The 26,097-nt window shown below is 43.9% G+C and overlaps 1 protein-coding gene across 1 annotated transcript; it reads right to left on the minus strand.

The window, feature by feature from the left end:
• Nucleotides 1–534: 534 nt before the first annotated feature.
• BRI3 (brain protein I3) lies at nt 535–26,097 on the minus strand. The gene is made up of 3 exons (XM_007065373.4): nt 25,610–26,097; nt 22,434–22,542; nt 535–924 (listed from the first exon to the last, which is right to left on the minus strand). The coding sequence occupies exons 1-3, from the start codon at nt 25,773–25,775 to the stop codon at nt 792–794; spliced, it is 408 nt and encodes a 135-aa protein (XP_007065435.3). The 5' UTR covers nt 25,776–26,097; the 3' UTR covers nt 535–791.

The raw sequence follows: 26,097 nt of genomic DNA on the forward strand, positions 1-26,097 counted from the left end.
TCCAACTTGTGCAGGTTAGTATCTCTCTACATATCTTCCCTTCCTGAAATAAGTTTCTAGTACTTCTGTATCCTGTGGAGCATATGGTCAGAGCTAGTCCAAACAAAAATCCAAAAACATGATTTGAGACTTCAAGAAGTTTGGACCAGCTTTATAGTTGGTCAAAAAATGCAAGAAGTTGACATGAGTATTAGTCTTTCCCTCCACCCTTTTCAAAATTTGAAAAAATGTTGACCAGCGCTGGTCCTCAGTCCCAAGCTGCCCCAATAGTCTCCAGAACAATAGATCACTTCTATGATTAGAATCGCTACTTTCTAGATTTCTCTTACTTTAAACCTCTGGAATTTCACAACACTGCAGCTAGTATGATTTTGTATGCATACAAAGTTAATGGTTTTTAATCTGCCTATTAACACCAAGGACATTAAAAAAGGTTAATCACTAAACAAAAGGTACATGGTGAAAGTGTGCATACAGAGAACCAGTTGACATGAAAGAATATGTTGATACAAGATTCAGCCTTGCCACAAATTGTGAAGATTGCAAAAAGAGAAGCAGTTTTATTTAAGTTTAAAGATGCCATTCAACATGGAAACAAGGGGGGTTTTCATGTTTTGCAATGCACATGCTCATAAAACTGATTAAGTTTATCACATGCAAGACTATAATTTCATCACACTTTACAAAACAGGTCTGAAGCATAATCAAATAAAGTGATTGTACATGACATTTACATTAGAAACAAGTACTACAATAGATGTGGCCTCCATAAGCCTGTTCAGGTTGATCCCTTAACCAAAAGTTGCCCCACAGTTAGGACATCTTCGTTGCCTCAGAGCAAGACAAAACAGAATTCCAATGGGAAAGAATACGATGGCACACAAGACGCCAAGACAGGTGAAGGTGTCCTCCAATACACCAACTCTGTAGGAGGAAAGAAAAAGAAAGAGTTAAGTCACAAAATGCCTGCTGACACTGTAGGCACAGCTGGCAGCTCTTCCTGTTAAAGTTTTCCCGCAGTTTATAAGAAGTGTTTTCAGTTGCTTATAAATTGGCCAAATTAACTCTCTGGGCTGAAATTTTATATGCCAGGTGTCTGCTTGAGGTTGAATTGTTCTGGGAAATTTCAGCCAAAATGGTTCAGCTGTTCCTGTGAACAAGGAAAAATAAGTTTTCCCATGTTAAATTCTGGAGGACCTTTTCTTTGAGAAGCTATAGCATTCTCATGTTTTGGAGCAGGAACCTGACATTTGGCACTGGATTGCCTTTGTGCTAAGGATATGCCTGTTGCCAGCCTTTTGAAAATTTGCCCAATTTTGACCAAGTTACCAACTTTTGGAGGGGAAAAAAAAAAAAAAAAAAAGGAAAAAACCTGCAGTTTTCACGTGCTTAGTAGAAACTTGCTAGACTTTTGCAGCGACAGTCCCCAAATATTCTGTCCACACTGGGCATGCTCCAGCCTAGACCTAAGCACCTGTTTCCTTGCCCTTCAGGATGCCCGCAATTGCTAGACCGGGGGAGGGAAGAAGTAGAAGACGACTGGGACAAGGAACCTGGGGGAGATGAGAACTGGAGGCTGACACGGCTTGGAGCCAAGGAGGGAAATGGTAGACTGGGAACGGAAGGAGAGGAGAGTGGAACTGAGAGCCAAGAAGGAAAACGGGGTGGGGAAAGAACAGATAAGGAGCATGGATGCAGGGGGAAAACTGGACTGGATGGGTAAGGACACTGGGACAAGGAGCCAGAGGAGGGGAAAAGATGGGACAGGACAAAAGGGATCAAGCTTTGGAGAAACGGACAGAAGAGTCTATGCCCACTACAAACACACTCCCCATGGATGCCAAGATTCCCAAGTCTTACCATTCCTCTGCTGTTAGCGAATATCTGTAAAAGCCACTGGCAAGGTATCTTATCCCCCTCCAGGGCTGTTCCACAAAGAGATGACAAGCTACTACTGTTATCTGTTACTCCATTTGCTCAATTGGCAGAGGTCTGTGAGGTGGATCTAAAGCTTCAACCCTGGTGATGAACCATGCGTGTCAAAATGGTGCAATACAATGGAATTTGTTTTTTTTCAGTTTGCTTCAGAGCTAGGGAGTTGAATGTAGTTGTGTATACAAAGAACTGTAAGATTAAAAAAAAATCAAGCATTTAAAGTTAACCTTAATGCTGGCATTTTCTGTTTGTGTAACTGTATTTTGCGCTTCCTATCAGTATGCCTTGTAATAGTCTAATTACAACGCACTTTTTTCCACAGGACCCCAGCCTCCTTCAGTGCACAGGAAACATTGCTCTGGGGATGTATCAGTTGTATAAAGGAGGTGGTTGTCCATAGACTCCCTGCCTCATTTACTGAGGAAGTTGGAAGGTGTGCAGTGAAGGAGGCAGGTGATCACAGAAGAGAAGAGAGAATATTCTGATGGTTAAAGTTGCATGCTGACCTGGATTCTCTCTACCATTGCATTCCTGTGTGATGCTGGGCAAGTCACTTAAGCCAAACTTTTCACAGTGCTGGCCTTCAGAGCCTACAGTCTGAATTGTAGAAACGCTGAGCACTCACAGCTGCAAGTCAATGAGAGCTGTGCCTGACTCTATAAAAGTGGTTCTCAACCAGGGGTCTGGGCCCTCCTGAGGGGCCACAAGCAGGTTTCAGGGGGTCTGCCAAGCATGGCCAGTATTAGACTCGCTGGGGCCCAGGTCAGAAAACCAAAGCCCTGCCACCTGGGGCTGAAGCCAAACCTTGATCAACTTAACTTTGCAGGGCCCCTGGGAAATTGCCCTGCTTGCTACCCCCTAATGCTGGCCCTGGCTTTTATATGCAGAAAAACAGTTTGGGCACAGGTGGGCCATGGAGTTTAACAGCATGTTGGGAGGGCCTCAGAAAGAAAGGTTGAGAACCCTGGCTCTATAATGTTAAGTACACTTGGGGGGGGGGGGGGGGGGGGGGGGGGGGAGATGACCACACAAATTCTAGGTGTCTCACCCAAAATTACCGGAAATGTTTGACCGTAATCTATAAAATGGGGATAAAACCCCCTCATCTAACAGAGATTTGTGAAAATAGTTCGTGAAGTACTCGGATAACATAGGGGCGAGCACCATGGAAAAAAATCCATGAAGAAATTAATAATTCAGTCTTCCGAGCCAGGTTTGAGTACAGTGCAGTAAACAAGGCATGGGGCCATCTACTGAATGAGGGGGAAAAAAAAATTGATTAGCTGCTCATTATTTCAACACTGTCCATCCTCTGCACTGAATAAAGCAGGGGTCCTGTGGAAAAAACAGTTGTCATCTAATTAACAAATCTATCATAATGCAGGAGCACAAAAGGAGACCAGATTAAGTTTGCACAGGCAGCCTCAGTTCTGGCATTTCCTAATTTATGAGCGCGTGACTTTGCAACCTTAATACTCTTTGAATATACTTTGCGTGTAATTAAATATATTTACATTGCAACAGAGCCCATAAACCAACCACAGACTCCTGGACTCCAAGGCCAGAAGGGACCATTGTGATCATCTAGTCAGACCTGTGTAACACAGGCCCTAGAACTCCCCCAGAATAATTCCTTTTAAAACTACTGGAGCATCTCTCAAACAGCCAACCTGATCAGGCCCTACAGTGCTACGAACTATAAAAAGGGGCACGATTTCTCCTCTACAGAGCTTTGAGTAAGTGACAAACAGCATGGAGGCAATCAAATCCATACATCTGGATTTTGTTAGAGTCAAGTATTGTCATCTATCCCTCAGTCTAACCATCACTAGGTGAAAATTCTCATAGGCATTGCAGCACACAAATTTCCAGGATAGGGTGTACTTCTTACATGTTTTCCACTTACTGCTGCGTATCTCAGAAGCAAGACTAGAACAGACCCGTGTGTTGATCAGAAATGTCCTAACGGGGGGGGGGGGGGGGGGGGGGGAGGGCTCACTGTGGCAGACCGTGTACGCATATAGAGTTCTGCCCAGAGGGCTCATAATACACAGACAAGGGGTGGGAAAAGGCAGATATCTCTATTTTACAGATCAGGAACTGAGGCAGAGATTAAGGGGGAGATTTCAGTCACAAAATGGTAGTTATGTTCTTAACCGCCATTTGCGCCTTTGAAAAAAATCTCCCCTTAAGTAACTTGCTCCAGGTCAAACAGTAAATTCATGACAGATCCACAGAATTGAGCTTCCATCTCGCCAGTCCCAGTCCAATACCTTAGCCACACAACCTTCTATCCTCCCCAAAGAAGAGTAGTGCAATTGATCAATGAGGGCTAATTCGAGGTAAGTGACATTAGTGGGGTAGAGTGGGAATGTGGGTGGGAAGCTTGCCTGCATGCCAGACTCTTAAACTGAACTGATTTAAAGATATGGATTAGACATTGCCATAACAAAGCCAGAGAAAGTGTAAACAGTTATACTCGAGAAGAGGTCAAGTTGTTGCTCAGGAACAATCATAATCAATGCAGGGCAACTAAAATGAGAAACAAGTATAGGCCCCAGTCCTGCAAAGACTTACATACACATGAGTAGTGGGGCCTAAAGTTATGCACATGCTTAAATCTTTGCATAATTAGGGGCATTATTAAAAAGCAGCATGTGACTAAGCGCACAATTCATTTAGAGCAGATACTATCAAAACAATTCTGCTGTAACATGTTGATTTTAAAGCAGCTTGTGCCAGGTGTTTATTTGTTCAGTGCAGAGTTTCATTAGGAGTTTGGCTTTAAACTGTTGCTTTGATAGCTAACAAGGCACCAGTGTCCACCACCCTATGTGACCAGCTATAAAAACATCCAAGACGATAATTTATGCAGAAGTTTCAGGCCAGTGTGAGCAGTCCAGCTGTCATCCCTAAAAAGCTCTTCCCAAACAAAAATGAAATTGCACAGTATCAGAAAGCTTAGTCAGATGCTCTTTCCCTCTTTGTTTTAGGGAGGCTTATGGTTCACATATGTAAATAAAGCCTTAAACATATCAGTTTAGCATATGTAACAGTGAAGTGATTTAAAATATTTTTTTTAAATTTTAACTCAAGTTGAGGCTTTGTAAAGTTAATTTGAAAGCGTGCTATCGCAACTTTAGTTCATTATAAATTTTAATCTACATTATAATTTAAAAAAAAAGATACCAGTACCATTAGTAGGACCTTATTTTAATTTACCAGACTATTCTACATAAAACAAAAATGTAGCTAGTTAAAAGTTCTGACACGATAAACACTTCTTGAATACATTCTTAACTTTACTACTGACTCACTGAGGCCTCAAGCAGATATGTAACTTTACTCACAGGAATAGTTCCACTGATTTCAAATTGGACTATTTACCTGCTTAGCTATAAATATACATATGTTTAACATCAGGGACAAATTGTACTTTTGTTAAAAAAAATTTAGTGGCATAAAATCTGTCACCTCAAAAGCAAGTTGCTTCAGTGTTAATGAAATATTAACCATTCAATATTAGTTATTGTGAACTTCTCAATTCCAAATACACAGGATAAAATATGCAAAAATAGTGGCACAGAATTGGGCTCCTGAACCCCTGTTTAGGTACTGAAAGGTGGGATTATCAAGGAGGCTTAAGTGATTTAATTTAACTTTCATAGCTGACGCTGTACAGATGTGCCCTTAGGAATGTCTACACTGCAATTAAAACTGCACAGCTGGCCTGTACCAGTTGACTCAGGCTCAGGCCTGTTTAACTGCAGTGTAGATGTTCTGGCTTGGACTGCAGCCTGAACTCTGGGACCCTCCCACCTCACAGGAAACTAAAGAAATGAGTACTCAACATCCAATTTGGCAATGTGCAATTCTAATTTAAAATGTTTTTCAAATTTTAAATCAAAGTTATTTTTAATTGATCCTGCCACTGGACACAAGCACTTTGTTGAAATTTTTATTAAATATTTTTATACCTTGCCACTCTTCAAATCCTACAGTCCTGGCAATTCAGTCCGAGTGAAAATATTCTTAGTAAATTGCACATGACCACATGAGGTTTCAGTATTTAGTTCCTAAGTAGTCAGCTGATTGACAAGGATGTTTTTCAAGATTTGTTTTGGTTTTGCAAAAACACAAATCTAAATTTGCCATTTAAGACATGTGATCTTCCAGCCTGGAGGAAAGTCAAATGACAAGGAGATATCACAGTTAGAAGCAGTACTGAAGTCATTTTTCTTAAATTAACAGTTGTATTGTACATAATTCCTTTAGGGGAAGATTTTCCAATGGCACAAAGAGGAATTAGTGTCCAAGCTTCCTTCCAATGCATTTACACTTTTCCAAACTGCAGCAAAATTCCAAAGGGGAAAAACAGGGATTGGGTTGTTACTGGGTATTGTTAGTCTTCCTTTGGCCCATCCTAGCACACTTCAAGCCTAAGAGTCAGCTACACCATGACAGCATATTCCTCCAGCTTCCAATGCAAAGAGGAAAGACAATCTTCAGACAAAGGTTAAGCATTAATCCACCATGTTGTACAGGCACCTAATGGCTCTTCCATCTTCCAATCATAGTTTAAAGTATTGCTGTTCAACCTAGAACTAGAACTTAAACGATCATCCTAGAAAACTGAATACTTGTTTGGTTAATTAACGATACAGGCTCAAGCCCTCATACCCACTCCACAAACCATAGGGTTAGTTCAGGTAGTCTCCAGCCCAGGGGTGGGCAAATTACGACCTGCCAGACATTTTAATCTGGCCCTCGAGCTCCTGCTGGGGAGCGGGCTCTGGGGTTTGCCCCACTCTGGCGCTCCAGCCAGGGAGCAGGGTCTGAGGCTTACCCAGCTCTTCGTGTACCATGGCTTCACGTGGTTCCTGGAAGCAGTGACATATCCCCCCCTCCAGTCCTGCGCGTAGCATGCTGCTCCCACCCCAAGCACCGCCCCTGCAGCTCCCATTGGCCAGGAACCATGGCCAATGGGAGCTGCAGGGGCGGTGCCTGCAGATGGGGCAGCACACAGAGCCACCTGGCCAACAGCACGCCTCCATGTAGGAGCCCGAGGGACATGCCACTGTATCCAGGAGCTGTGGAGGCAGCGCCTGTGGATGGGGCAGCTTGCAGAGGTTCCTGGTCATGCCTCCAGGTAGAAGGCAGAGGGGAGACATACTGCTTCTTCCAAGACCTGCTTGAGGTAAGTGCCGCCTGGAGCCTGCACCTCCTCCCACACTCCAACCCCCGGCGAGAACACCCTCCTGCACCCCAAACCCCTCATCTGCAGCCCCACTCCAGAGCCCGCACCCCAAGCCACAGCCCTCACTCTCAATTTCATGAGCGTCCATGGCCTGCCATACCATTTCCATACCCAGATGTGGCCCTCAGGCCAAAACGTTTGCCCATCCCTGCTCCAGCCCCATTCACACAGCTGCAATTCATCTTCATCCTGGTCCTAGACTGCTTGGAGTGGGAGACGGGCAAGTATCTGTCCCCGTCCCAAACAGACAACCAACTTTTACAACAGAAATTAGTGTTCATTGCTCCCATTTGGAAACTAGACCAACCGGGACGGCACATCCCCAAAAGCTCAGAGACCAAGTGAGTTTGCAAGATGCTATGGAAAGTACCACACCACACTTGACAGTCTAAACACTACAACCACTAAAGCTTTGCAATCCAGTGGCGAGCTAACCCACTCCCAGATGCACGCCATAGATCAGACGCAGAGATTAAGTATGAAGACCGGAAAGTAGAGCACAAGTCATACATAGACAGCTAGGCTGAAGGAGCTCTCACAAGCCTTTATTACCTCTGAAGGAAACGAAGAGACTGTTCTAATCAACAATAGAATACACCAAGTCAAATTAGGAACCACTTAATTCAGCTTGCCTATGTCCAACCTCCAATCTCTGTATTATCCCACCATGAAAGCTCATCCTACTTCACAGAAGAGATATGGAATCCCCACTAGACAAAGCAGAGTTTAATAAAGATGTCCTCATCACAGTTTGGAAGCTCTGAAAGCAATCAAGAATGCTCAGGCCACACCACACAAAAAACAAACGAACCAAAAAAAAAAACAAAAAAAAAAACCAACACACATTTCCCCTCATGGCTGGTGACATTCAGATCTATACTGCCAGACACCAAAGCCTTCCGTTGCCCCTGAAGGGCACTATGGAATAGCCTCTACTATAGCTCTTTGGTAGGAATCAACCTCATGAATGCTGCCCTGCCTCCAGGAAATCTGGTTTCCATTTCCAGATCTGCCACTCACTCAGTGTGACCTTGGACACAGGCTCTGTGCTTCAGTTTCTCTTTAAAATAGGGACAAATGATGTTTGGAAATTTTATCCAATCAATCCCAGAGCATTTTACTAAGGAATGTAATTAGTATTATCTAGCCAGGCCAGAAATAGCCAGAGTGCAATGAAGATAGGCAGATTTCAAGCATCATTTCTTGAATGAAAAGTCAAGCTAGAAAGAGGTCCTGTCTCCCTGCAATACATAACACAGATCAGTCTTTCACTGGGCCCTGAAAGAGAGCACGCAGGAGCACACAGCGATCGCCCCATCCCAACAGCAACATGATCCTGCCAGTACTCCATAGCTGCTAGTACAGTCAGCAGTGAAGCCAGCCACATTCAAATAAGCTATTGCTTCATGCTACTGTAAAGCTTTTGGTATGTCTGCTTCCTGTAACTGTCTGCACACTCCCTAAAATGGTCACAGATCTGCTCTGGGAAGAGGATGTGGAACAACACACACTCTACAGAAAGAAGAGGATTACAAGTCATATGCAAAAAGACTATGGACATCACATAGGGTTCTGACCACCAAAAAAAAAAAAAAAAAAGGGTGTGAATGCTGGCATGTAGCTTTACCACCACTGTGGGACGACACAGAGACAGACGTATTACCACGGAAGAAAAGATTCATAGTTTTGCATGTGCGATCAATTAGGTTTTTCATCAGCAGCATTTCAGCTTGGGAGATGCTGATTAAAAAGCCCAAATACACACAGGGCTATTATCTTAGAGACCCACGTGCAGGCTTTATGAATTACAGGAATAAGTCTCAAAGACGCATGGATTAACAACAATGGTTTCTGCTGCTGACCTATTAGAAAAATCCAGATGCTCAGAATGGGCTTCCTGTTCCTATCCCCATGATCAACTTGCCATAGGAATGCCTGGGTGGGACCTTTCTGTTACTGTTTTCCACCCAGCCCAGATGCATGTCCCTTGGGTGGGCCACATTAAAGTTGCACTTTCTCCCACACTGGATGTGCTTTTTTGGTTTATAGTCAGTCTTTGGTTTAGTGCTTTTCTTTCTATAGCTAGTTTTCTACTGATGTCAGCAGCAGAGAGAATGAGAATAAGGATTTTCAGTTCTAGTGCCTGGCTTTAATACAGAGTGTTCTCTCTGAGCATCCAAAAAAAAAAAAAAAAAAAAAAAAACATCACTTCTGAAAATCTCAGCTAGAGCCTTGAACTTTCAACTTTCAGATTTAGGAAACAGTAAATTGGACAGTTTCACTAAATAGGTTGAAATTATAACCTAGGTTTAGCAACTGCACTTACTTGATTTAACAAGGTGTGTCCTCTTGGACTCCCTTGCACAAAGAAAGCCAAAGGAGTGGCCTTGATGTAGTGTCAAAGCATTATTTGACAGGCAAGGAGCCAGTGTGCTGAACTGTGTGGTTTCACTAATGATGAAGGGCAATCACAAGCACCTATTGTATAAGTTAAACTAATGGAATGAAAGAGGAGGGGGAGCTAAAAAAAATGCAGAGTCCACAAGCAATTCTTCTGTTGCCTACAGGGTCTAGTGAAGTTTAGTTTCTTGAATAGCTTAGGAAAAAGCTATCCCCCTCACCTCACAACCACAAACTGCATTACAACCCAGGGGCATTTAGGCAGCACAATGTGCCTAACACCTAAAATGTCAAGAACATTTAAAAAAGGAGGACTTGTGGCACCTCAGAGACTAAAATTTATTTGAGCATAAGCTTTCGTGAGCTACAGCTCACTTCATCGGATGCCTTTAGTGTTTTTCCACTGAATCAGGGTGTATCTCACGAAAGCTTATGCTCAAATAAATTTGTTAGTCTCTAAGGTGCCACAAATACTCCTTTTCTTTTTGCGGATACAGACTAACATGGCTGCTACTCTGAAAAAAGAACATTTAAGTTATTCAACATCAGCACCTGGAAAGCACTCATGACATAAGAGTTGACTGACTTAGTCACAGTAAAAAAGTTTCCACAGTAGAGGTAATGCTAGCAGTAATTATTTGGGGCATTCCTAGCATCACACCCCTAAGTGCACTTCCTCCCTGGGAACAGAGTGAGAAGGAAAGGTGGTCCCTCAAGTGGCAGCCCACACAGATTCACCCTTGGGGCACATGTGCCACGCCAATCTGTTAGCCTGCAGCATCTGGTGGGGCTACACCTGCACCCTCAGTGCCTAAGGCTGCCCTAAACCAAGGGCACAAAGTGCAGTGCAGGTACAGCAATCCCTCAGTTCCTTCTTCCTGCCCATGGCAATGAGACCAAACCATTGCAGCATCTGCCCGCTTCTCTGTAACTCAAGCCAGGTCTGCACTGCAAACTTACATCTGTAGAGCTAAATCTCAGAGGTGTGAAAAAAATCCACAACGTAGTTATACCGACCTCACCCCCTGCATAGACAGCACTACACCAACAGGAGAGCTTCTCCCGTCCCGTCGACATAGCTGCTGCCTCTCGTGGAGGTGGAGTACCTGTGCCAACAGAAGTCCTCCCGTCAGCACAGGTAACGGCTTCCTGAAGCGCTACAGCTGTGCTACTGCGGCCTTTAGGTGTAAGCCTGCCCTCAGGGTCAGCAATTTAGTTTTCCAGTTGGGTTTTAATTTTTCCTTTTTTTTATTATTTTCCATAGTTCGTCAGTAGGTTTAGAATCCTGCCCCGGCCCTTACCCCAGAGTAGCAGGACTCACACCTTTATGGCAGAAGCTAGATTTACAACATGCCCCTCAACGGGCATGCTGTGTGCTTTTTTGTTCAGGTGAAGGGCAAATCCCTGACCATTGCTCCATCAGCCCCTCTTTTTCCAAGCAGACTCAGAAGCACTGCATGGAAGCTTGCTTTGGTGCAAAGACAGACAGACACAGCTAAGGCTCAATCCTCCCTCCAGTCCCAGTGAGCCACGGCCTCCAGCAAGCCTAGGCTCCCAACCTCTGACTTCTTGGCAATCCCTGGGAGTCCTGGCTGCTAAACTCTCAACACAGCCCCCCGATCACTTTGCCTACTCTGTCCAACAACCTCAGAGAACAGTCAGATCCTAGACCCAGTCTCAGCATTGTTGCATCCGACAGCCTGGATGCTGGCTGGCTGCAGTCTACCAAAAGAAGCTGTGCAGCTGAAGTTCAGAACCTTCTGCTCTAAAGCAGGAAAGCCGCAACGAAACCAACTTACAAAGCTAAAAGAAACCTGTTTTTTGTTTGGGCATCTCAGCACCATTTGTCTCTCGACACCAACTGCAGCAATATTGGTCTATGCAACGATCTTGGCTTTATTAGTTCTATAGGGTCCATCTAGCAGGGATATCTGCACATTACTAACCTACCCCAGGCCACACTATTTTTTCACCCTACGGTGGCTAGATTCTTTAAGGGACTCATTCATGTCCCTTGCTTCCCCACCCCCTCTCCAGTTTGGGAGCCCCTTCTTTCTTGGAACCTCAGTACAGTGTTAACAGGGTTGAAAGGCCCTTTGAGCCCTTAGCAACTTGTTCCCTATCCCACCCATTAACGAAGGCTGCCTTTTTAGTAGCCATTATAGCAGCTAGAAGGTTTAAAAAAAATAAAGATTCAGACCCTTGGGGTGGGGAGGTGGAGAGCTCCCCTTTTACTGTGTTTCATAAGGAGTGGTTCACTGTCAGGCCTGATCTAAGTTATTGCCTCAAGTTCCATATTAACCAATTTTTTCATCTCCCAGTTTTTCTTCCCCAAGCCTCATTCAACTCCAGAGGAAGCCAAACTTCATACAGTTAAAGGTAATAGGACAGTGCCCTTACTACACCAACAGCACAATCATCCAGGAGTACACCTCGAGCCTCTGTGGTCTTTGCTGATAGGGTTAAAAGGTCAGGCAATATTCTCACAGAGATCATCAAAAGAATGTTATGAGCTAGCCAAGTTAGAGCCACCTAGCCATGTTAGAGCTCATTCATCAGAGCTCAGGCAGCCTCTGTAGTCAATTTGAGAATATCCCTATTTCTGAAATTAGTAGGACAGCTTGTGGAGCTCAGTCTACATACTTACAAGACACTGTTCTTTGGTAGAGGCTTCTAGATCAGATGGCCATTTTGGTAAGGCTGTCCTGCAGCCGTTGTGTAAATAAGAACTCCTACTATCCACCTCCAAGCAAACAGACAACTGCTTGTTAAGTCAGCAAGGGCGGAATCCCCGTGAACAACCACTGGAAGTAAATACAGTGGCTTCCCTTAGAGCAAGTGTGGCTCTTAGATTCCACTACCCAGCCTTCTTCCCCACTACTACTGAGTCCAACTCCTTCGCCAATACAGAATCCCAGAGGAACAGAGGAATGGTTGGGCCTGTTCTTTGCCCTTCATTCCATTGGGGAGCAGGGGGTGGGGAGAAGAGGGAGGATAAGAAGATACCTAGGGCATAGGCACAACCCCAACAGACACTGCTGGGCAAAAAGTCATCCAGTGCACATCCACACCAAGAGTGCGTTCCAGGTGGACAACAGACATCTCTAAAAAAAAAAAAAAAAAGAGTCCCTCTAAAGAACCCTTCAGACTTTGTGGTTTCGCCCAAGATGGGGGGGGGGGGGGGAGAGGCACAGTAAAAGGGACAGACTGACCTTTTATTGTAAGCAGGAAGTTTAAAATGGAGTAATTAACAAATGCAACTGCTGCACTTGCACAGTGCTATAGAACTGGCCTGCTGCAGCCTAATTGAAGTCATGGAAGGTGTTACTCAAGAGCAGCAGAATGCAGCCTCCTGCACTTCACAGCAGGGTTGTTTTTGTTTATTTTAAAACATAAAGGGCCTTGTCTACACAAGACTTAAGATTTCCCACCATTGTAGTCCCAACAGCATTAGCAATAGCAACACACTGACACATCTGAGCGTTGGCCAGACTGGCTGTGAGTAGGTTGGAGTGCTGTAGTAAAGATGCCAATATCAGGACTACACTAGCACGGCCATTAGCAGTCAGCTTTAAGAAACAGTGTCTATGAGACAGGACACAGCTGAGAGAAACTGTATGTGCTTATTGCTTAATGGGCTATGACTAGGGATTAGGAACTCAACAGCATGTTTCTTGGAAGGAGGAGTGGAGTTTAGCATCCATCTCCTGACACGTAACAGGAGGAAAGGTCTGTGTACAATGTTAGCCCTTTCACTGTGACATCTTTGCCGTGGGTCCAGTCCCCTTTGACTCCCACTACTGTAATCCAATTCTGTTCCAGTTCCTTAATTACAACTAGTAAAGAGTGTTGTAATTGTCACATACACAAAGCTGGAAGGAACATCTTTTGGGAGGAGAGTCAGCTAATGTGTCAAATATTAAGACAGGCAACCCACAGCTATTTGGATAAAGCTTAGTTACAGGGAAGGTGAAAGAGGGAACACAGAAACAGAGGGCCAAACACTGCAAGCCTAGGTGCTTGAAGTTAGAGACATTTGTGTACTTACACATGGATCTGACCAGATTTATAGAAGTACTAAGCACTCACCAACCCTGAAGTCAACAGCAGCTGGCTCAGGACTTCTGGAAGTCAGACAACTGTTCATTATTTCCCTGCTGGTTAACTGTGCAACTTATCACACACACTAACTTTATGGCCTATGATATGCCCCTACATTTTCTAGAAAGACTGTTGCATTGGGGTGCTTCAATTTTAGGGGACAAGCATGCATCCTCTGGAGAACAAAATGTTGAGCTCCATTATAGGAGTCAATAAATAAAATTACTTTTGAAAATTTATACAATATAATTTAAGTATCTAATATACACTATGTTTAAGGTTCTGACATTTCCTGACTGTGCATTCTTAGCATGACACTAATGCCATCTTTTGATTTCACACACATTCACTGTCCCCATCCCGTATATATGCATTTCCTGTTTCATTACAGGAAACCTCAGTTTCCTGGTTCCCTACACTTTGCTAATTATAAATGTATTCTCCCTCTATCCCCCTCACTCATGCATCCACCCCCTCTGTGACCTGTGGGCCATTACCTTTAATTATAAAGGGAATAAGCAGCCTAATTCTGAGCTAGCCTTAAAAACCAGACACTACGATTAAACCAATACATAAGCGGGACTAATCAGGGTATTTCTGGTTAGCCCTAAACAGCTACAAACTTCAGAGTTGATGGCTGCAGTCTAAGCTATTACAATTAATCTTCTTAAGAATCAGCTCCTATAGTCCAATTCTGCTACTAAGCAGATGTCCTTGATGCAGTAAGTAGAAGTTGTTTTAAGCTCCCTTCTCCCCTACATGAGAGTTATTTGGAGGGCATTTTTTGGCAGCGCAAAATGCCCAGCACAACCTTTTACCATTAATGAAACATTCACTGATCCATGCCAGACACAGGGACAAACCAATCAGTGAGAGAGCAAGACATAAGTGCCAGGGACAAAGAAGAAACATGGATTATAAATTAAGCCAGTTGCATGTGGCACTTTACCACATGGGGAACATACTGGAGCACACCATGCTGCGAGGACTTCCTCATAACACTTATTATTTCAGGATCAATTCCCACAACAGAAGCTTATCTGTAGTGATATCCTGACTACATGGACACTTGACATGGCATTCATTAGTTCAGGTCATCTCCTAATCAGAGATGGAACATGCCTAGGCAAACTGTGTCTTTTCTTAGCCTGTTACTACGTTTAGAAGGGGAAGCTACTTTTAAAAGGAGTTACAGAACACCACTATTTTAGTCCCTTCCTTAGTCAGTAAATTATTCTTCATCTTAGATAAGTTACAGAGAGTTACTGTACTCAATCTGAAGATTTATTAATCCAGCCAAAAGTAATTTTTGTCTGACAGCATAAGCAGCTTTAATGTGGTTTAAAAAACGACACCATTCCTAGGGTCTAAAAAGGGAAGATTTATACTACAGCAGAGTCTCACATTTAAGCTACACTATAGCTGCTCATTCAGTTCAGAGAAGTAATTTAGTTTCAAAGGCTTGTTGAGGAGAATGATTAACCTTTTGATAAATGTTAGCTTGAAAGAAAAGCCTCTGAACATTAACATCTTAAACACATTGTAAGAGCCAGAGCTGCCGTGATCAAAGATACCAAGTACACAAAAAAGTTACTACAATTTAACACACACTTGGCACTTTTAGGCTGAATATTTTAATCAGTCAAAATATCTGAGTTTGTAACAGATAGTGCTACCTAGGCTTCCCCATACTTTAGGGAATATCCTGAGTACTGAAAACAAAATTGTGATTTTTGACACAGCTGAGCCCCCTTCTAGATAGGCCACCCCTATAATGTCAATCCCCACCCCTGTAACTCCTTGGCCTCATAACAGAGACTGCCAATAAGTGGGCCAATTAGACAGCACAATCTTTGCAAGATGGATACCTGCCTGCTAGGAACAGGCCTGAGATTTAGCTATTAATTTCACCTAGCCTGTGTACAGCCATCAAACTTGGATGATCTTTGGTCACTTTTGTCCTGAGCAAGATTCATAGGCGTATCCAGTGGGTGAAAAGCTCTGTTCTTCCTTACCACAAGCTCCCATTACCACACTGGTAAAGCCTGTGCACACTGCACCAATTAGACACCTGGATAAAATGTATTGCAGCAACTTCTCCATCAGCTCAGACTGAACAAAGGAAGAATTCATCCACACTGGGACCTAAATTTCTGAGGCATTTTATAAAATGCCTATTAAGTGATGCACTCATGCAATTAACAAGACAGATGTCTGAAAATCATTTTTATTAGCAAGAGATCCAATTGTTTAAATTTATTTCTCTCAAACCAGACAGTCCTAGGAGGATGAATATCCTAGCAGGAAATACGGAAATATCTGTGCTCAGCTGTCTTTTGTGAACCTACTGAGCGCTAGCATCCCCCTTGTATTCTTTTCTACACTCAGGAAGCAGGCTTGCTTCTACCAGTGGCATGTGTTTGGTGCAGTTTTCTTAGAGGATTGAGAAAGACTTTAAATATCCAGGTGGACAACTGCGTCACGAACAGCAACTCCAAATGACAGGTTTAAGGCAACCGCTAGATTTGCCATATCAAGGTTTTTTACTTGAGCTTACATAACGCTTTAGCGCGTTCCTTGTCCTAACCTCTCCAGCCATCAAACTACAGCAGAGCACCACTGCTAACCCTTAACAGGGATGAATTCTGTCTCTGCAATTTGTGTACACAACACAGCACATTTTTACTGCATGCTGTGCAATACAGTGTAGTGAGCTACTTAGTTTTCAACCACATTTGGATCTTGTTTTTGCAGCAACTTCTGTCACCAGCTCCTATTCCTACTGGGTTCCTGGTTACAGCATCAATCTTAAATAGAATTCCAAAGGGACTTCACTTCCTACAAGGTGCAATAACATGATTATTGCCAACGTCATAGTCACTGCATACGTGAAATTCACATTTGCCACAAAATGGAGCAAAGGACTGATGTGAGAAAAGATTTATGCTCCTATTTTTCTACTTAATAGCTATTTTCACTTTTTTGAAAGTCTGTGTTAAGTCTAAATAAATGCATTTTTGCTGAGGGGAAAAAGGGACGCATTTACAGTCTTCATTCATAGAGTTTCCTTAGATTTGCCACAAAAGTGGGTCCTTTCTGATGTTAAACGTGCAGAAAAGCCTGGAATCTTGAGTTTATTCACAATTTCATTATTCTTTCTCTCAGGAAGGAGGCACTTGGGTGAAAGGGGCAACAAATGTAGGCCAAAACCTAAGGGACAATATCCTTCAGTCCAGACAAACCTATACAGGCCAGGGAGTCGGGGAGAAGAGAAAAAGAGGATTAATACAGTTTGAATACCACTTTACCTCATCCCCCAATCCTAAAGCAGCCCTCAAGGCTGCACAAATTTTTGCCCAATTGCAACAGCTCCCAAGTGGCCATTTCACTGGGTAGTGAGTGATTACCACAGTACAGCAGTACTCTAGCCACACATCTTTCACCGTCACTGTACCCAGGAATGTAAGGTGGCAGTTTACAGCTGGCAACCCCAGCTCTACGCCACCAAGAGAATCCCCTACTGGCCCAGATTTAAAAAACACAAGCATTTGCAAACGTTAGGCCAAGAAAATTACTTGCATTGGTTTTCTTAACATTTGTTTTAAAAAGAAATAAATTCCCTTCAGTTTGTCCCAACCAAACATTGCAGCACCAAGAAAGTAGAGAAACTGAAGAGTATTTAAGGCTACGTCTATACTGCAGCTGGGAAGGTACCTCTACCTTCAAGTAGACAGACACGCACTAGCTCTGCTTGAGCTAGTGCGCTAAAAATTGCAGTGTGATCGCAGGAACATGGGTGGCAGCCCAGGCTAGCTGCTTGAGCATACACCCAGGGAGATCAGGTGGGTTTGTGCTCTGGCAGCTAGCCCAAGCTGCCACTGCCACAATGCTATTTTTTGTGCGCTAGTTCAAAACAGAGCTACTGCTTGTCTGCCTACCCATGCTGTGAAGCACACTGTCCAAGGAGCAATGTAGACAGGCATTTCTTAGTTAGGGCAAATGAGTGACTGCATGGCAAGAAGCTAGATTTGTGAAGTTTGCAGCTTTAAGGGTTCAAGCTGTTCTTGGGGATATAAAATGGTTTAAAGGCAGGACCAGACTGACAGTATCCCTTGAACATTATTTCAATTGCAAGCAGTAAATGATTTAATTGACAGATTCCCAAGAACGACACATGCTGCTCAGTATTCATTAATGTTCTAGATATTGGGGTTGTGGTGGGGAGGGACAGGAGAAGAGAGACAGTTATGCCTACACAGTGCCTAACACAAGGGGAAGGTGGTCTCTAGGCACTACCATCATTGCATTAGGAAACGTGCATAAGCATTGCAGTGTCAGTGCTGAGCAGCTAATGGTTCTGCATTGCTTCACAAGCACTGGATCCTGCTGAAGATTTAACTAAGGAATGTCCTACCATGCCAGGGAGAGAGATGAAACGTACAAACTCACTGTTTGGAAATAGCATCTGTATCCCCATCACAAGGTGGCAGTATTTCAGATTTTAAAAAGTATAACACACCACATTATGGCCACTTGGGTACACTACTTATGTTGATCACCTCTAAGACCTGGGCACTTTTATTGAGAGGTGCCTAGTTTTAGATACCCATGTTTCACAATTTCAGCCTTTAGTCCTTCCTTCCTGCAGCTAATGCATCATGCTATGATAATCATTCAGGATAGTAAGACTTGTGGCAATAAGTAGAATATGATCTCAAAATATATCCAGACGGCAGACAAGTACTGTATGTATCTGATCTTGCTGAAGAAGTCTGGCTTCTGACAGTGCAAGCGTTCTGGGTAGGGGCAACTTTTGTTTGGATAAGCAGCATTTACACATACACCCACACCATGATGAAAAAGTTATATCCCACAGCTATGCCTGAAGAGGCTAATTCATCATCTCATGATAGTGAGAACCCTCATCATAAATTATGTTCCCCCTCCCACCAGCGGCAAGCAAGACAAATCCACAAACATTAATAATTTTGTCTGTCTCTTAACATGGCAGGACCTTTCTGGCAACACAACTTAGTGTCATGAAAGGAAAGCTAGCTTTGTGGAGTTTGGGTTTTATATATACAATTTATGGTTTATTTTTAAAAAATTGCCTTAAACCATTTTATATTAGTTACCCACATCCTATACAGTGCAATTTATGTACACACACGGGATACAACATCCCCTCCCATTCAGACAAGTTACAATCAGCTAAAATGCATAAGTGTGGGTCTTAAATTTGCAAAATGAGGGCATTTAAAGCTAGTCTCTAGAGCCTCAATAACCCAATTTGTAGTGCTAGTACAAGCAGAGTCAGTGTACCAAGTGTATCACAATACACACAGTTCAGTATCTAGGAAACCCCACAAAGATTAGTGTGCCCACTATGAGATTTCCTAAGAAAGTCACTATCAAAAGTGTGTGAAATATCCAAAGCCACATCCTAACTAGATTAATCAGAGCACATTTACACTCCTCTAACACCAGTTTTACACTCTGATTCTCAGCTATTATAGGGAAAAAATCTAAAAGTACTAAACATAACAAAATCAGTGGCAGTTTCTCCTGTCTAGAGTCTGAGTCAAACAATACAGCCAAGGGTATTAAAGCAAAGTTCATCTTAGCATCATGATCTTGTGGTTCTTTCTCCAACCCATCATATGCTACAGTACTTGGTTGTTGTTGATTTATGCCATCTTTAGGATACCGAAAAGATGCAACTGGGCCAAACATCTTCAAGGACCAAGGAAAGACCAAGACATATCAACTTAGACCAGTGGTTCTCAAAAAGGGGTATGCATACCCCTGGGAGTACGCAGAGGTCTTCCAGGGGGTATGTCAACTCATCTAGGTATTTGCCTAGTTTTACAACAGGCTACATGAAAAGCACTAGTAAAGTCCGTACAAACTAAAATTTCATACAGACAGACAATTACTTGTTTATACTGCTCTATATGCTATCTCAGTGTTTCTCAACCGGGGGGGGGGGGGGTGTCATGATTTTACAATTATATGGTAAAAATGAGAAAGCAAGCAATTTTTCAGTAAGTGTGCTGTGACACTTCTGTATTTTTAGGTCTTGTTTTGTAAGCTAGTAGTTTAAGGGAGGTGAAATTTGGGGTACACAAGACAAATCAGCCTCCTGAAAGGTGTACAGTAGTCTGGAAAAGTTGAGAACCACTGGCTTAGACAACATCTATGAATACATTTTTCAGGCCTAGGAACTAGGAATAACATTGCTGCACAGTCCTTGAAAAGTAAAGGATTAAAAACTCTTCTCCCAAATTAGCTAGAGGCAGAGATGATTCAGACAAGAGAGCATCCCTTATGTCTCATGGGAGACATGGGAGTTCCATGCTTCCCAGAATGGACTGAGCTTCCATTCCTTCTCCCTGCACACAACCATCCTCTTTTCTGAAGAGAGATCCCAATACAAGACTATCAGTCCCACAGCTAGTCAAAGCACGAGTAGTCAAGGTTTTGTATTCTACTGCCCCTTCAGACACTTACACAGCTTTTACCACTTCTGGTGCCAGGTACACTATAGCAGTTCAAGCACTTCATTAAAAAAAAGCCAAGAAGGTGCTGACATGGCATCAGCCTATCTGTGGATACAGCTACTGGTCCCTACGGTTCACTTCCTACAATTGAGTATGCCTCTTACAGAAGCTAAAAAGAGCCCTGTAGAGTAATCATTGTATCTTGGAGTAAATATATTCTCCCTCTCAACCCAGTCATTTTTGTGGGCTGAAACAGAGCCTGAGGAGTTGAGGGAAAGGGACTCTCAGGATCCTACCTCAGAGGAGACTAAGCTAAAATTTCTTGCTCCTATCCTCTGTAGAGAACAGTCAGTGGAAAAGCAGCATGCTGAACACTGGATGTGTCCATCAGAGAGGCAAGTAGGCACTTTAGAAGAGGGACTCTATTTAAGCGAAAACTTAACACTGATTTCTGCAAGGCTCAGACTGCTTCATTTTATCAAATTTGCACCACCAACCAGTATACCACACATCTGGACCAAACAGTGAACACCTCCAAAAGTCTGAGCAATGCTCAGCACAAGGATGGTGTTCAAGTAAGTTTCACTGCCTAGAAAGGGATTTTCCACTAGAGGTTACATTTTCAGATCTGAAGCTTTCAAGGACTCCTCCATACCATGCTGAGCGAGTTACTAACAGAAAGAGAAACAAGAATTGTATAAACGTCAGTGGCCTCTTACAGATTTTTAATCTAGTGCAGAAGATTCACTATTTTCATGTTAAATTCCCTTTCAGATTTACAGCTTTTAAGGCATGAGGGGACCATTATGATCATTCTTGTCTGACTTCCTATACAGAAAAGGACAGAGGAATTACTAAGTGACATTCTATCAAGCTTTATTTTCTGGTTAAGTTAAAACATTTTTTAAAAAGACCTCCCATCTTGATTTAACAACTTGGAGTAACAAAGAATCCACCACGTTCCCAACTAAGCAGTCCAATGGTTAGTTACCTTCACTGTTAAAAATGAACATTTAATATCTAGCCTGAATTTATCTAGCTGCTACAATTTCACCCTAAACTGATGCAGTTCAACAGCATCAGCCCTTACACAGCATTCTAAGAGCCTCCATCTTTTGGACCCACCTTTCTAGGAAGAGGTCAGACTTAGAAGGCAGGCTGACTCCTCACAGTACAATTCCGCTCCACAAAGGCCAGAGGATGCTTCATTCATATCATCTCATTACTGTGTTGAGACTCATTAGAGCATTACTCTAGCACAACAGTGCTTGATACCACTTGTGCTATTCTGATGGGTCCATCTCCTAAGCACAGATCTCTGAATAAAGGCCCAATCCTGCAAGGTGCTGCTCCTGGGCAAGATCCTGTAAGTACAGCTCTCACACACTTCAGTGGAAGTTGAAGGAGCTCAGCACCCCACAGCTGCAAGTGTTAAGACTGATCATAAAGAAAGCCCAGGATTTACCTCAGAAATGATCTGATCTCATCACCTGTTGTGAATATGCCCCCTCTCATATTCTTTTGGAGCTGGGCTGACCAGAACAGAATGCGGTATTCCAGGAGAGGAAGCATAATGAATGTATATGGTGGCATATGTCCAGTATTCTCTATCCTTTTCTTTAGAGCATCCTAACTTCTCTTCAGTGAGTAACAGTGGTTTAATAATTAATAATAATAAAAGGGCGTTTGGTCTTATTAATTAGTGGAGGAACTTGCAATTAATCTTCTCTGACTCCCACGCTCTATCTTGGATTAACACCTTGCTGCAAGCCCCCTATGTTTTTAATCTGACAACTCTTCCGCAGCAAGCGGACTTCCACACTCTTAGAATCATCAATATTGTACCAATACAAACAAGAAACCACCCCTGCTAAGAGAGCACTGCCCATTACTTCAGCCATAGTTTAAGTAAGTAAAAAGGAAGGAAAAATCCCAGGTTTTCTTCATCAACCTAGAGAAGGAAAATCAGAGCTGACTACGATCCCACATGTGGATATCATGTAGGAGTCCTTTCTATGGCAATGGTAGGTGACAAAAGGGACTATGGTCATCACCAAACACAGTAAGTTTCATTCCAGTGTTACGGCTGAATGGGATGAGTGACAACATCCCACCACTACTTTATATATAATATTCAACTAATTTCATTTTGATATTTAAAACCAAGATGTTTGTGGTTTCAAGGCCAGAGATCTGTAATTTATTTTAAAACGCTGAAAAACAACTGGAGAGAACTGTACCTGCAGGCAGGGCAACCTCCAACCACTACAACGGAGGTGGTGGTAGCTGGCTGTTGAATGATGGTGTACATATTAGGATAGTTATGCTGTGGTGGTGGTGCAGCATATCCTAGAACAAAGAGAAATGCAAGTGAACCTTTGGTCATAAAGTGTTTTTTTTTTTTTTTTTAAAAACACAGGTAAAGGACACAATGATTCCTTAGACAATGGTAACTTGGGAAAGTAGATTTCATTTTCCACAACAGAAAGACACTTGGTATCATAGGGTCAATTCTACAGTAGAAGCACTTTACCATTATAGTTCTACTGTACCAGCAAAGAGCTCTTGGTGTGTACATATCTTATACCAGCAAAACTGTGCTTTATAGCTTATTCCAGCCACTAACCCCCTCCCCAACAAAACAAACTATATAAGCAAAAGCACAATTTTGCTGGTTTTACCATGCATACACAAGGCAGAGGTGGGCAAACTACAGCCCCCAGGACCGTCCTGCCTGGCCCCTGAGCTCCTGGCCCCTCCCTTGCTGTCGTTCCCCCCCCACAGCCTCAGCTCGCTATGCCACCTGTGGTCTGGCCTGCCATTCCTGCCAGGCAGCGCGGCACCATGGCTGGCTCCGGCCAGGCGGGGCGGCTGCAAGCTCCTGCTGCTCTGAGCAGCATGGTAAGGGGGCAGTTGGATAGGCGTGCGAGTCCCAGGGAGGCCTGTTGGGGGGGGGGGGGGGGGGGGGTTGGGGCAGTCAGGGGACAGGGAGCGGGGTTGGATGGATCAGAGGTTTGAGGGAGGCAGTAAGGGGTCAGGAAGTGGGAGGGGGTGGATAGGGGCCAGGCTGTTTGGGGAGGCACAGACTTCCCTACCCTGCCCTCCATACAGTTTCACAACCCCGATGTGGCCCTCGTGCCAAAAAGTTTGCCCACTCCTACACTAAGGGTTTATACCAGCACAGCATCTCTTCTTTCCCACCCCCCAATCCCGGGGCCAACATAGCTATGTCAACAGAAGTCTCTAGATATGGCCCAAGATCTGCTTAACATAAACAAAGCAACACAACTGTAATCTGAATAAGACACTTTAAAAAATTCACTGTATGAGACAAGACTGTGACCCCAAAGGTGTATTCCTCAGGACTTGGGAGGACACATACCAGAACTTGAATCAGAGATAGAGTTAAAACAAATCCTTCTGAAGAGGACATGCTAATTAGCACGTCTTTGCAAAACTGTTTCATAGGCCTGAATACCTAATACAATTTCACAATCTAAAATGTACATAAGGCTAATAATTAACTTCAAAGATTTTGTTTTAATGTTACTGGAGAAGAGGATGAAAAAACAGTTTAACTGAACAAAAAGGTCACAATTTTTAGTTTTAGGCATCCAAACTGGTGGAGACAGGATGCAGTGTTTCTCTGGCTGCCAGCCTGAAAACTTCCACATTAGTTAAACTGTGACTAATATACAACAGAAGGAGTGGAGAGAAAGAGGTAGAGGTAAGGAAATGGATGAGAAGTCTTGAAAACTGATAAATGAAATTGCTTGGAAGACCCAACCTAGCCAGCAAGCTTGTGCGTGTTCTAACAACTATATTTAGAAAGCATAAACTATTTTACAAATCATTACTACACAAGCCTCAGAAATGCAACGACAACAATTACAAGCTTGTTGTTTAGCAAGAGACTATGCAATGACATATCCTGCCATATAGAGAAACTGGGCTATTATGACATCAGACGATGAGGTGCCTTACACCAGCCAAGTAGTGATGTTCTGGGGAGTTTCTTAATGAATAAGGGCAAAAACATATTTAATTTACGGAATCACAAGAAATTCATTAAGTGTACTAACAAAGAAAAAATCAAAAATAATTCTTGGATTTTTTGTGGGTGAGCGTGCTGTGACTGAGTAAATGGTAATCAAATATCTATGGGCCCAGGCCTGAAGGCACGTACTTAACTTTATGCACTGTGAATAGACCCATTGAAGTCACTTGGGACTACTCACAATGCATGAAGTATATGCTTGAGTCTTTACAGGACCTGGGGTTAAGTACCTACTTGACGCACTAGTTTTTCCTCAAAATGTTGAGGGGTGGGGATAGGGAGAATTTCCACTGAGAAATTGCCAATACTGTAGTCTAGTTTTGTTTCTTTAACTTGATCCAAGTCATGCTAATTTCATAGTCAACAGAAGGGGTTACACTCAGTTCCAGGGAGATTTACATTAGAAAACACCACATTTAATCAGAGGAACAGAGGGAATGTGTACATGGTAAATTGTAGCTTTGGGAAGAGGAAGTCAAATGCCAAGTGTTAATGTGTGCATCTTTGTACGAAATCCTGATAATTCCATCCCTCTTCAAAATAATGGCAGTACAGTATCTCTGCAGTTAATGACAGCAGAACACAAATACAGCTAGGTAAATAAAAAAGAACACACATTGTGCCCTACAATCAGTCTTAAGTGGGAAGAAGAGAGCAGCTTTTATAACATCTGGCACTCCTGACCAACTTGTTTTCTACTCCAGCTTGAGTATTAACCAAGTCACTGAGGGCAAACATACGGTTTTTACTGGGAAGTGGCACACAACCGTTTAGCAAAGCGACTGTGAATTTCTCCTGCTGCAGCCCAATGCCATGGTTTCATACACAAGCAGCTAGGTTTTGGTATGACATGCCACAAAACTTTTTCCAAGAGAGCTAGTGTCTCTAGCAACCAGCCCTTCTATTGGCATGGCCAATGTACGATATTTAACTCGATTTCAACAGAAGAGCTTGTTCGACTTGCAAGTCCAGCCAACGAGAGAGAGGCTTCTGCAGACTTGCCTTCTGCACGGCAATTCCCGGGCTTATCATGACTCGTTTCATTGGCGGGGAGAGGGAGGGAAGAGGGAGGATTTGCTTGCAAACCTTTAGTAACACATTTCCCCTTTCCACGTTAGTTTTTCACTCGCACACGGCAACAGCCGCCAGAAAGACCCCCCCCTACACACCCCGCCGGAGTGGGGCGACACACCAAGCCCACCGCGGCCGGGCTTGCACACTGCGCCTCGCAGAGTTCCGCAAAGTTTGTTTTGCGTCTCACATCCCCACCCTTCCCGGGCCGGAGCCAGGGGCACGCCGCTTAACACTTAAAACAGGCACCACCGCCCAGCTCCGGGCCTCGCCCGGACAGCGACCCACCTGCAGGGGCGGCGGCGGCAGCGCTGGGGTAGGGGTAGGGCGGAGGAGGCTGGAAGCCCGGCTGAGGAGGGGGGATGGCCCCGTAGTTGCTCTGTCCGAAGTCGCCCCCCTGCGAGGCCGGGGTGTAGGCGGGGGGCCGCTCCTGCAGAAGAGGCTTGTTATCCATGCTGGGGCGCGGCGGGGGGAGCAGCGCAGAGACCCCGCGGGGGGAGAGGAGGCGGCGCCCCGACGCCCAACTTTCCCTGTGCCGCCCCCCGGCCGGAGGGGGGAAGCGAGCCGCTAGCGAGGGGCTCTCCGCCAAGCCAGCCGCCCCCGCACCCAGCGCATCGGCGGGGGGAACGGAGCCCAGGCGCCCCCAGCCAGGCAGACCAGCAGCAGCAGCAACGTGCCCGCTGCCGCGGCGGCTCCCAGCGCTCGGGCCAGTCACAAGACTGAGCTCACGTGACGCGACTCTCCCCCCTCCTCCTTCGCCAGCGATCAGCGGTGAC

This window comes from Chelonia mydas, chromosome 10, assembly GCF_015237465.2.
Source record: "Chelonia mydas isolate rCheMyd1 chromosome 10, rCheMyd1.pri.v2, whole genome shotgun sequence".
Classification (NCBI taxonomy): domain Eukaryota; kingdom Metazoa; phylum Chordata; order Testudines; family Cheloniidae; genus Chelonia; species Chelonia mydas.